Consider the following 12422-nt stretch of genomic DNA (forward strand, 5'->3'; position numbering starts at 1 on the left):
GTTTCGGGGGCGTTGCCTAGTGGCAGAGCGTCACCCGAAACACATAAAATGCTGGGCGTGTACAATGACGTAGGCACAACCCATGTGTCGGAGGTAGGGTTAAATACACCTGTCTGCATCAAATGTTTCAAACCAACGATGGCGGGACACCTTGAGGACTCGTTTTTGTTGCTGGCTGTTTGTTCGGTCACGCAAGTGTATATGCAGTTGGTGTGGCACATGTCGAAATATGGCCAGTCCAATCGCCCTCTGCCACTTCTGCCGTTGTGGTCATTAACAGCATGGAACTTCTTTCTCATGGCTTTCAGTTTGTTGGTCACCTGCGTCTTGCTGCGTGGGAAACCGCGCTCTCCCATCTTTCTCGCCAGCCCTTCCAGCAGAGGTCCATCCTTCACCGTCCCCGACATGTGGCGGTAAATAACGTCCTCTGCTCGGAGGCTGAGGAGCTCGCGGACCTCCTTTAAAACCTCTTTTAAACTCCTCACGCCACGCCCACGTCCGACCCGCGTCAATTGCTTTCACACCAAACTCGGCTCGGCAAAAAGACTAGGGTCCGACGCGGGTCGAAAGGCGAGTCGAGTTGACACGCTAGCCCGGACCGGCAGTGTGAAAGGAACAGCGGACACACTAAATTCACGGATTAAACGCGGGTTATTCCTCAGTGTGAAAGGGGCTTATGTCTGAATGTGTGAACTCACCTGACAGGAGCATTCGCAGACAGGTGTCCTCGCCAAACCAGGCGGCCTGGTGGACCGCCAGCCAGCCCGGTTTACTGGGCAGCATCAGGTTTGTTCCTGGACGCATCACCAGCTCTTTCACTCGCCCTACATCACCTTCACGGATGGCTTTGAACAGAGGTTCCTCCTCCCTGTGGGGACAGAACTTGTCAGGCACCTGTACACCTGTCTCACCTGGTTTACCTGTCTCAGCTGCTTCACCTGCCTCAGGTGGTTCTCCTGTCTCACCTGTAAAACTGCACACCTGAATCATAGACAAAGCTGTACACCTGTCCCAACAGAACCCCTGAAATCATCTCTGTACACCTGCACAGGTGAGTCAGGTGGTTCCACCAACAGAACTCACTCTTCAGGTTCTGTGGCGATGTGGACCAGACTGCCATCAGCTCTACGGTACGCCACCATCCTCTTCCCAGAACCCGTCATGAACCGGCTGACCGTCCCATCAAATGTCTTCCTGTCGGCACCAAGAACACAGCCAATGAGAGCAGACAGACCGGTTCAGCAGCCAATCAGAGCTCAGCAGGAGCTCTGCGAGATGCCAGAGTGAGACAGGATCTAATGGACTTTAATGCAATTCTGCAAAAGTCTGTCACATCAAGCCAACTAATTGGAGCACAGAGACAGGTGGAGCAGCCAATCAGAGCACAGAAACAGGAAGTTTCACAGCGTCTGTTCAGCCAATCAGAGCACAGAAACAGAAAGTTTCACAGCGTCTGTTATGACTGTTAGAGCTGAAACACCAAACAGCAGAAACAGCAGCCAGAGCAGTTTCAAACTAAGAAACGGTCAAAAATGGAGTTAAAATGTGCAAACTTATAGAGACAAACACATTTTCAGCTTTGACTATTTCAAAAGGAACAAAGCATTGAATTCCAGGTTGTAAGGTTTCACAATAGGAACTCAATGGCTGAGAAAGAGCTGTGTCGAAGTGACTTTTGGTCTTTGTATTTTTCATTTCAATGTTTGAAAATCTTTTGTTGATGTTTTTATCGTAGGAGTCCCTTTTTCCATCAGATATAATTTCCATGTTAGAATTCAAACAGACTTACAGATCAGTAGGACATACAGTCCAGGGTTTGGTGTCAAAGAAAGTGGACATGTGCACATGGAGTCCAGCAGAATTGTGTTAGTGCTTCATCAGATCTGATTGTTGTGGGTTCATCTTCAGTAGGTCTTCAGCTCAGCTTCTGAGCTCACAATAAAACCAGCTTCTTAAGTAAACAAACAAGAAATAGCACGTCCAATTACTTCTGACACCCTGAACCTCGTGTCTGAAAGGTCTGAACCTCGACACAGTTTTGTTATGAAGGAAAGCCGCTCGGTTTCAGGAATTATGAAAATAAAAACTGAGGTTACGTACAGATCAGGAGGCTTTGCCTCCGGTGGGTTTGGAGAGCTGTAGTGTGCAGCGGTCTGGGCATCCGGTGGATTATGGGAGCTGCAGCCAGGTGGGTGGGTGGTTTGAGCTAAAGAGTTTGGTCTGCTGGGACTCTCAGAAGGCTGTGGGGTTGTTTCGGTTAGACTGCAGTGTGTCTCGGTTAGACTGCGCTCAATGGCTAGTTGCAGCAGCTGGTCATCGCTCAGATTGCTGTAGATAGAATAATCCTCCAAGGCTGCATCAGGAGCTGCTGAGCGGGAGATGCTGGCTGCCGCCATGACCGAGCAGAGAGGCTCAACAGTCTGAAACAAACCAGAAGCAAAACTCAGACACTTCATGAGCCTACGTCACAATTCTCTCCAAGATAACAAAATAATTTGAGTTGTAATGTCATTCTGTGAATAGCTGTTATAAATGTAGTGATTTATTTCATTTTACTACATGATCCACTACACTTTCAGGTGTGACATTTGTCTTTTTCTGGAAGACGAAGACAACGGAGGAACGGTGACGCTTTGCTGACGCTGTGACGCTTTGCGGTAAGACGTGTTGCATCACTTCCTGTTACCTTGCTCGTGCACTGTGGAATTTCTTGCTCCGCTTGGAGTACTGATAATCACTTTATTTCTATCTATAACTTACACAATTTTGCATAGTTAAACTCTATAGCTTACCGTTCTGTTCTAACACACTCCTACAGATCTTTAATCTTTATTCTCACTTTTTAGCGGTGTGTCTGGTTCTCTAGCGTAGCATGGCTACCGGTTCTCTTCCTCCTTCTCCTGCTTTCACCTGCTCCGTGTGTCAGACGTTTAGTTACTCCTCTGCCTCCTTTAGCGACAATGGTACATGTAACAAATGTAGTCTTTTTGTAGCTTTGGAGGCGAGGTTATCTGAATTGGAAGCTCGGCTCTGCACTGTTGAAAATCAACCGATAGCGAGCCAGGTCCCTTTTGCCAGTGTGGCGCCACCTAGCGTAGCTAGCTCAATTAGCCTCCCCCTAGCAGAACCTGAGCAGCCAGGATTACAACGTGGCTGGGTGACTGTCAGGAAGAGGCATAGCTCTAAAGTCAAGCCCGTTGTTCACCATCGACCTGTCCACGCTTCAAACAGATTTTCCCCACTCAGCGACACACCCGCTGAGGACAAAACCCTGGTAACTGGCAGCTCTATAGTCAGAAACGTGGCATTAGAGACACCAGCGGCCATAGTCAAATGCATTCCAGGGGCCAGAGCGGGCGACATAGAATCCTATTTAAAACTGCTGGCTAAGGATAAACGTAAATACGGTAAAATAGTTATTCACGTCGGCGTTAAAGCGATACTCCGGAGTAGATTCAACCTGGGGTCATTTGAACCGTGACATCCAGCCAAGTAGCCCACCCGCAGTTTTTTCGATATTGGCTGAACATCAGCTGAGTTACTGAGTTATCCCGAATAGCTTAGTACAAGGGTTAATGGATCCTGGCAGTATCTCCAAAATTACCACACTAAAATCACATGCCATGACACCAAACTCCTACAGTAGTACAAATATGGTCTGTACTCACAAAACGATGCATTTGGAAGTTTGTACATAGTCCAGGAGTTTATTATTATCAACACAAGCCTGATAGCTTCTCTGCAGCTAAAGCTGCGTCAACGTCACTTCAGGGAGCTTCAAAGTAAGATGAGGGTTGATCTACTACTGTAGACAACAAAGCAAGGCTGCTCAATTTCTCCATTGATAAAATAATTTCACAACTCTACAACATAAAAATTCATAAAAAAAAACATGTAGAATATAGCATTTACTTTGTTGTCTACAGTAGTAGATCAACCCTCATCTTACTTTGAAGCTCCCAGATCAAGGAAGTGACGTCGACGCAGCTTTAGCAGCAGAGAAGCTATCAGGCTTGTGTTGATAATAATAAACTCCTGGACTATGTACAAACTTCCAAATGCATCGTTTTGTGAGTACAGACCATATTTGTACTACTGTAGGAGTTTGGTGTCATGGCATGTGATTTTAGTGTGGTAATTTTGGAGATACTGCCAGGGTCCGTTAGCGCTTGTACGAAGCTATTCGGGATAACTCAGTAACTCAGCTGATATTCAGCCAATATCGAAAAAACTGCGGGTGGGCTACTTGGCTGGATATCACGGTTCAAATGACCCCAGGGTGAATCTATTCCGGAGTATCACTTTAATGACACCCGGTTACGCCAATCGGAGGTCACTAAAATTAATGTTGCATCGGTGTGTAATTTTGCCAAAACAATGTCGGACTCCGTAGTTTTCTCTGGACCCCTGCCAAATCTGACCAGTGATGACATGTTTAGCCGCATGTCGTCCTACGATCGCTGGCTGTCTAGATGGTGTCCAGCAAACAACGTGGGCTACATAGATAATTGGCAATCTTTCTGGAGAAAACCTGGTCTGATGAGGAGAGACGGCATCCATCCCACTTTGGAAGGAGCAGCTCTCATTTCTAGAAATATGGATGAATTTATTTGCCACCCTAAAACATGACAACCCAGGGCTCAGAGCAGGATGCAGATTTGTAGTCTTACACACTTCTCTGCAGCTTCCCACCTGCTGCTACCCACCCAATCAATTAACACAAAAGGAGCAAATCCTCTTGTGCAAAAAGAAATTATTAAAACAAAAACTTTAACTGAACAAAAACATCAAACTATTAAATGTGGTTTGCTGAATATCAGATCTCTCCTTTCCAAGTCTCTGTTAGTGAATGAGTTGATGTGTGATCATCATATTGATATATTTTGTCTTACAGAAACCTGGCTGCAGCAGGAGGATCATGTTAGCATCATGTTAGCATCATGTTAGCATTAATGAAGCAACTCCCTCTGACTGTTTAAATGTTCACGTTCCTGGAACCACAGGCAGAGGAGGAGGAGTGGCAGCTATTTTCAGATCAGGGTTACTCATCAGTCCCAGACCCAAGATTAGTTTGAGCTCTTTTGAATATCTGATTCTCAGTTTTTCCCACGCAAAGTGGAAATCCCAGAAACCTCTTGTGTTTGTTGTTGTGTATCGTCCACCTGGCCCTTATTCTGAGTTTCTGTCTGAATTCTCAGAGTTTTTATCCCAGTTAGTGCTGAGTACAGATAAAGTCATTGTAGTGGGTGACTTTAATATTCATGTAGATGTTGAAAATGACTGCCTGAATATGAACTTTAATTCTATATTAGACTCTATTGGATTTTCTCAGAGTGTTCACGGACCGACTCACTGCCTTAATCACACCCTTGATCTTGTGCTGACTTATGGCATTGAGAGTGAACAGTTAACAGTGTTCCCTCATAACTCTGTCTTATCTGACCATTTTCTGATAACCTTTGAGTTTACATTACTTGACTATACAGTTTCTGAGAAGAAATTTACGTATAGAAGGTGTCTATCAGAGGATGCTGTAACCAGATTTAAAGAATTAATTCCATCATCCTTTTCTTCACTGCCATGTGCAGATATGACAGAGGACAACTACATAAACTTTACTCCAGCAGCACTTGACTCTCTTGTTGACAGCACTATAGTTTCAATGCGTACAGCACTGGACAATGTTGCCCCTCTGAAAAGGAAGGTAATCAGTCAGAAGAGGCTGGCTCCTTGGTATAATTCACAGCTGCGTGCTTTAAAGCAGACTGCAAGAAAGCTGGAGAGACAGTGGCGTTCCTCTAATTTAGAAGAGTCTCAGTTAGTCTGGAAAGATAGTTTAATAACATATAAGAAAGCCCTTCGTAAAGCTAGAACTGCTTATTATTCATCATTGATAGAAGAGAATAAGAACAATCCCAGGTTTCTCTTCAGCACTGTAGCCAGTCTGACTAAGAGTCCGAGCTCTGCTGAGCCAGTTATTCCTTTAACTCTCAGCAGTGATGATTTCATGAGCTTCTTTATCAATAAAATTGTTTCTATCAGAGAGAAGATTGATGGAGTCCTTCCCACTATTATCAGTGATGTATCATCAAGTACAGCAGCTTTAGAAGTATCTTTAGAACCTGATTTGTATTTAGACGGCTTCTGCCCAGTTGATCTCTCTGAACTAACAACAGCAATAGTCTCTTCTAAACCATCAACTTGTGTTTTAGACCCAATCCCAACCAGACTGTTCAAGGAGGTTTTCCCATTAATTGACACTTCCATATTGGATTTGATCAATCTGTCTTTGTTGACAGGATATGTACCTCAGACTTTTAAGGTTGCTGTAATTAAACCTTTACTTAAAAAACCTACTCTTGATTCAGAAGTGTTGGCTCATTATAGACCTATATCCAATCTCCCTTTTATGTCTAAAGTTCTTGAAAAAATAGTTGCAGCTCAGCTTTGTGATCACTTACACAGAAATAATCTGTTTGAAGAGTTTCAGTCAGGATTCAGAGTGCATCATAGCACAGAAACTGCACTGCTGAAAGTTACCAATGATCTCCTCTTAGCCTCTGATAGCGGACTTGTGTCTGTGCTTGTCCTGTTGGATCTCAGTGCTGCATTTGATACGGTCGATCACAGTATCTTATTACACAGACTTGAACATGTTATTGGGATTAAAGGAACTGCATTAGGCTGGTTTAAGTCATATTTATCTGATAGATTTCAGTTTGTTCTTGTAAATGAAGAATCTTCCTCACACACCAGAGTAAGTCATGGAGTTCCCCAGGGTTCTGTGCTTGGACCGATTCTTTTTACTTTATACATGCTTCCATTAGGTAACATTATTAGACAGCATGGCATAAATTTCCATTGCTATGCTGATGATACTCAGCTGTACTTATCTATGAAACCAGATGAACCCAATAGGTTGGTCAGACTACAAGCATGTCTTAAAGACATAAAGACCTGGATGACTCAGAACTGTCTGCTTCTAAATTCAGATAAACTGAAGTCGTTATCTTTGGACCTGAGCGTTTCAGGGAGAAATTGTCTAGCTATATAGTTACTCTAGATGCTATTTCCTTGGCTTCTAGTTCTACAGTGAGGAACCTTGGAGTTATTTTTGACCAGAACTTATCATTTGACTCGCATATAAAACAGGTTTCTAGGACTGCCTTCTTTCACCTTCGTAATATTGTTAAAATCAGGAACATCCTGTCTCAGAGTGATGCAGAAAAACTAATTCATGCATTTGTTACTTCAAGATTGGACTACTGTAATTCTTTATTATTGGGCTGTCCCACATATTCTCTGAAAAGCCTTCAGTTGATCCAAAATGCTGCAGCCAGAGTTCTGATGAGAACTAACAGGAGAGATCATATTTCTCCAGTTTTAGCTTCTCTTCATTGGCTCCCTGTTAAATTCAGAATAGAATTTAAGATTCTTCTCCTTACATATAAAGCTCTTAATGACCGAGCTCCATCATATCTTAAAGATCTCATTGTAAGATATTTTCCTAACAGAGCACTTCGTTCCCAAACTGCAGGTTTACTTGAGGTTCCCAGAGTTTCTAAAAGTAGAATGGGAGGCAGAGCCTTCAGTTATCAGGCCCCTCTCTGTGGAATAAGCTGCCAGTAAATGTCCGGGAAGCAGACACCCTTTCCACTTTTAAGATCAGGCTTAAAACTTTCCTTTTTGATAAAGCTTATAGTTAGGGATGGCTCAGGTAATCCTGAAACATCCCATAGTTAAGCTGCTATAGGCCTAGACTGCTGGGGGGCCTCATCTGTCCCACCTTTCCTCACTTTACTCTCTTTATGTATATGTGATATTATTATGGTCATTAACTCGTGTTTCCCTGTTCCAACAGATATCCTTTGAATGGTGTTACAGTGCCCCCCCCCTTTCTGTCTTCTCAAACCCCAGCTGATGGAGGCGGATGGCCACCCTTCCTGAGTCTGGTTCTGCCAGAGGTTTCTTCCTGTTCAAAGGGAGTCGTTTCTCTCCACAGTCGCCTCAGGCACGCTCAGGACGGGAGATTGGACCGAAAAACAAAAAGGTTTCAGTGCAATCTGTTGGTTTTCTTAGCTAGGAAATTGTTTTTGAATTGGCTCTATATGAACGAATTGGATTATTTTATGAATTATGATTATTATTAATTAATTGAATTCCAATTTGCTTGAATTGGACTTACTATCTAAGTGCCTTGAGATGACATTTGTTGTATTTGGCGCTATATAATTAAAAATGAATTGAATTGAATTGAACGGCTGTGTTCGAAACCGCCAACTACATACTACATACTACATGCTACATGCTACATGCTACATGCTGCATGCTACATGCTGCATGCTACATGCTACATACTGCATACTACATACTAATTGCTACATACTACACACTACATGCTACATACTACATGCTACATACTACATGCTACATACTACATGCTACATACTACATACTACATACTGCATACTACTTACTACACACTACATGCTACATACTACATGCTACATACTACATGCTACATACTACATACTAATTGCTACATACTACACACTACATAGTACATACTACATACTACATGCTACATACTACATGCTACATACTACATACTACATACTGCATACTACATGATACATACTTCATACTAAATACTGCATACTACATGCTACATACTACATGCTACATACTGCATACTGCATACTACATACTACATGCTACATACTACATGCTACATACTACATACTGCATACTACATGATACATACTTCATACTAAATACTACATACTACATACTACATGCTACATACTACATGCTGCATACTACATACTACATACTGCATACTACATGATACATACTTCATACTAAATACTACATACTACATGCTACATACTACATGCTAGAGATGCGCGGTTGGCGGTTGAATCCGCGGAGCCCGCGGATGAACCGCGGATCGGGCGGATGACACGCTGAAAAATCGGATTTTAATTAAATTCGGGCGGGTTGCGGTTGAAGCACTAAAAAAAAAACAAAAAAAAACAAAAAAAAAAACATAATTTTCCAAAGGTAACAAACGAAAACATACATTACAAACAGTATAAAACAAAACCACGTTTTAGATTTCCTGCGTAGGTCTTCTCGTTTGTTTGTGTCCATTACTAAGGCCATACAGTTAGCACATAGGACCCTAGTTCTACATTGCTTGCTAGCAGTGTTGGGTGCGTTAAACCGTGTGGATTAAAGTGGAATAATTGCAAGAATCCTGTGATCAAGACAGCGTTTTAAGGTAGGCCATCTGGTTATTCATTTTGCCCGCCGTGGCATGTTTGATTTGGGCTTATACTACATGCTAAATACTACATACTACATACTGCATACTACATACTACATACTACATGCTACATACTACATACTACATACTGCATACTACATACTAATTGCTACATACTACATGCTACATACTACATACTACATACTACATGCTACATACTACATGCTACATACTACATACTACATACTACATACTAAATACTACATACTACATGGTACATACTACATGCTACATACTGCATACTACATACTACATGCTACATACTACATGCTACATACTGCATACTACATACTACATACTACATGCTACATACTACATGCTACATACTGCATACTGTATACTGCATACTGCATACTACATACTACAAACTCATCGATCAGACAGTATGCAGAGCGTTTACCCACAATGCATTTCGCTCCTGCCCGAGCTGAAATCAGCCGGCCTGAAGCTGATTTCTCTTAAGCTCTAAACTCTGTAAACTTTAGCAACATTTGAAACATTTTCAGGTGCGAAAGTAGTCGTTTAGATCCCCAACGTGTTGAAAACCTGACAAAATACCGGCTGTTTACAATTTTGTTCCCACGAATTCGGCGCTACTAAAGCTAGCCGCAGTGAGCTAACGCACTTCCTGTTATTTTCACAAAATAAAATACCCGTTGCCTTTTATCATAGGGAAAGCCATTACCATACAATTGGTGCTTTTGTTTTGAAAACAGGAAGTGAACCTACCCTCGTTGTAGCTAGCTTGAAACTGCCGTTTTGACAGGAAATGACGATCGGCGACGTCGCGTTACGTTGCATCTTGGGTAGTTTGAGTATGAGTAGTAACCTCATGATGCATACCCAACATTTAGGAGAATCTAGTATGCATCCGGGAACTTAAAAAAAGTTAAAGTTAGTATGAGTAGAAGGAGAAGTAGGTGGTTTCGAACACAGACATCCTCATCAACAAACAGCAAAGAACAGGAAGTAAACATCCACACCATCAGGAAAAAGACAGAGCTGTATCTGAAAGTAGTGCCTTCATGAACTCCACAGCATACCAATTCTTTGTGCGTCAGCCTTCAGTCACCAACACAAATGGCATAAATGATTCTAAAAGCTCCAAAATCAGTCAGAGACAAACGACGGTCCAACTTTAAAGCGAAGACCTCACAGCTGCTGCAGATGAAGCTGCTCACCTCTGCCTCTGAAATCCAGAGATTATTCAAGTGTTTCCTTTGTCTGTGGCTCAGTTTATCTGCCCCAGCCTGGAATTGGTGCCCCAGTGGGGGAGGAGGTTCTTTAAGGTTTATTTTAAGGCCCTGCAGTGTGAGCTTTTTGGCCAGCTGACCTGTTTACTGACTCTAATGTTTCAGTTGGAGTCACCCAAAGCTGCAGGAAAACAGCTGAATCACAGGGACTCAACAGCCCGTCAAACCACAAACACATGCAATGTTTACATTTCAGACTGTTCCACGTGTCCGTATTTAACACTTTTAAATGTCTGTGGTTATCTGATGGATCTGCTGGGGGCCACAGAGGGATCTGGAAGTCTTTGTCTGAAATCTGGAGGGGCCGGGGGTGCATGATGAAGTGCTGAGCTCTGATCAGAGTCTATCTATCTGAGGATGTTTGACTTCTCTCCTCATCAGACAGGTAAACTCTGTGGTCATCCAGACTCTGCTCAGAGACGGCCATATTGGCTCAGAGACGGCCATGTTGGCTCTAACTCAGGCACCATTCACTTCAGAACAGCAGATTTCTCAGTGTTAGCAGACCTTACCTGATGAGTGTTTCCCTTTAAATCTACAGACAGACAGGAGCTGGTCACTTAAGGCTGAATATTTTGGCTCACAGTGCTGGAATGAAATCAGCACCAGACTCTGTGGAGGTCAGCAGTGTTTCTGTTCAGAGGCCAAAACACTGGGACACACAAAGAGCTGTGGACACACCTGGAAACTGTTGAGTCCTCAGTTTTCAGTCGGAAGCAAGCCAAACATTTCTGATGCAGCTAAAACTCAAACCAACAAAGATCACAAACACATCATCAAGGAGTCGTGACAGCAAAACCCTCCATAAAACTATAATTAGCCTCCTGTTGCTTCTGTCCTTTTAAATCCTGATGGACCCTCCACCGAACAACCTGAAACTCAACCCAATGTCACAGGAGTCTGTCCAAATGCTTAAAGTTTGATTCACAATGAAACGTTCGAGGTTTTTCTGAAATCCTTAACCCTATAATAATGTAATTCTATACAAAGTGGAAATATGTTGTTACATGAACTAATAGTAAACTTAGAAATAACACTTGCAGTTGGAAGAGGAAACCTCCCAAACAAAGCACAACAACATTTTCAGTCTGACACGATAAAAGCACAAAAGTTTGGACACAAACACCGCAGAGCCCCGAGGAACCTCACCTGGGACACCGTCCAATCAGAACACCGGAGACCGGCACCACCCACTCACCAAGGAAACAACAACAAGCCGTGGGATCTGTCCCCGAGTCAGACTCTGAACTCTTTAAATCTCACCCGGATCTCAGAATCAAAGCCCTGCACTCATGAGGGAAAAGAAAAGTTAGTTTAATTTAAAAAGAACGATCCAGTTCTCTCAGACTCTGAACCAGATTTAGTCTTCAGCTCATAAATTCAGTTTTTCAGGTCTTCCAGCTGAGTTCTACTAATAATTTTGGACTGTTTTCAATTAAATTCAATTCATTTTTATTTATACAGCGCCAAATACAACAAATGTCATCTCAAGGCACTTGGATAATTAGTTTTGGAACCTACATTTCAAAAATGGTTTTACAAGTTAAGGAGATTATCCAGAGTTTATTTATAAATATAAGTTTATTTATAAAGGAAGGTGTGGGAATCTGGTCCAAGGGGGTATGGGCTGGAGAGGGGGTCCAGGGGGAAATAGCTGCAGGTTAGTTTGAGGGAATGGCTGGATGGCAGGCGGGCTGGCAGGCGAGCTGGCAGGCGAGCTGGCAGGCGAGCTGGCAGGCAGACTGGCAGGTACACAGGCAGATCCGGAAACTGAAAAAAAAACAGATTTATATTAGAAACAGATAGAGTACTGGACTGTGCTCGGCTAGAAGTCACTTCTG

General features: G+C 42.9%; 1 protein-coding gene across 8 annotated transcripts in view; it reads right to left on the reverse strand.

The window, feature by feature from the left end:
* LOC142374679 (ankyrin repeat and SOCS box protein 2-like) overlaps positions 1-11752 on the reverse strand; it is a 31527-nt gene extending 19775 nt beyond the window's left edge. For 3 of the 8 annotated variants that reach the window (XR_012768774.1, XM_075458423.1, XM_075458427.1), the window contains exons 1-4: positions 10058-10362; positions 2101-2420; positions 1084-1194; positions 699-868 (exon numbers count right to left, since the gene is read on the reverse strand). Coding sequence is in view for 7 of the 8 variants with exons in the window: in XM_075458423.1 (XP_075314538.1) it covers positions 699-868; positions 1084-1194; positions 2101-2420; positions 10058-10162 (706 nt within the window). In the remaining variant the exon portion in view is untranslated. The other 5 variants (XM_075458426.1, XM_075458425.1, XM_075458429.1 and 2 more) reach the window with 5 other exon arrangements.
* Between the last annotated feature and the right edge of the window lie 670 nt (positions 11753-12422).

This window comes from Odontesthes bonariensis, chromosome 24, assembly GCF_027942865.1.
Source record: "Odontesthes bonariensis isolate fOdoBon6 chromosome 24, fOdoBon6.hap1, whole genome shotgun sequence".
Lineage (NCBI taxonomy): Eukaryota > Metazoa > Chordata > Actinopteri > Atheriniformes > Atherinopsidae > Odontesthes > Odontesthes bonariensis.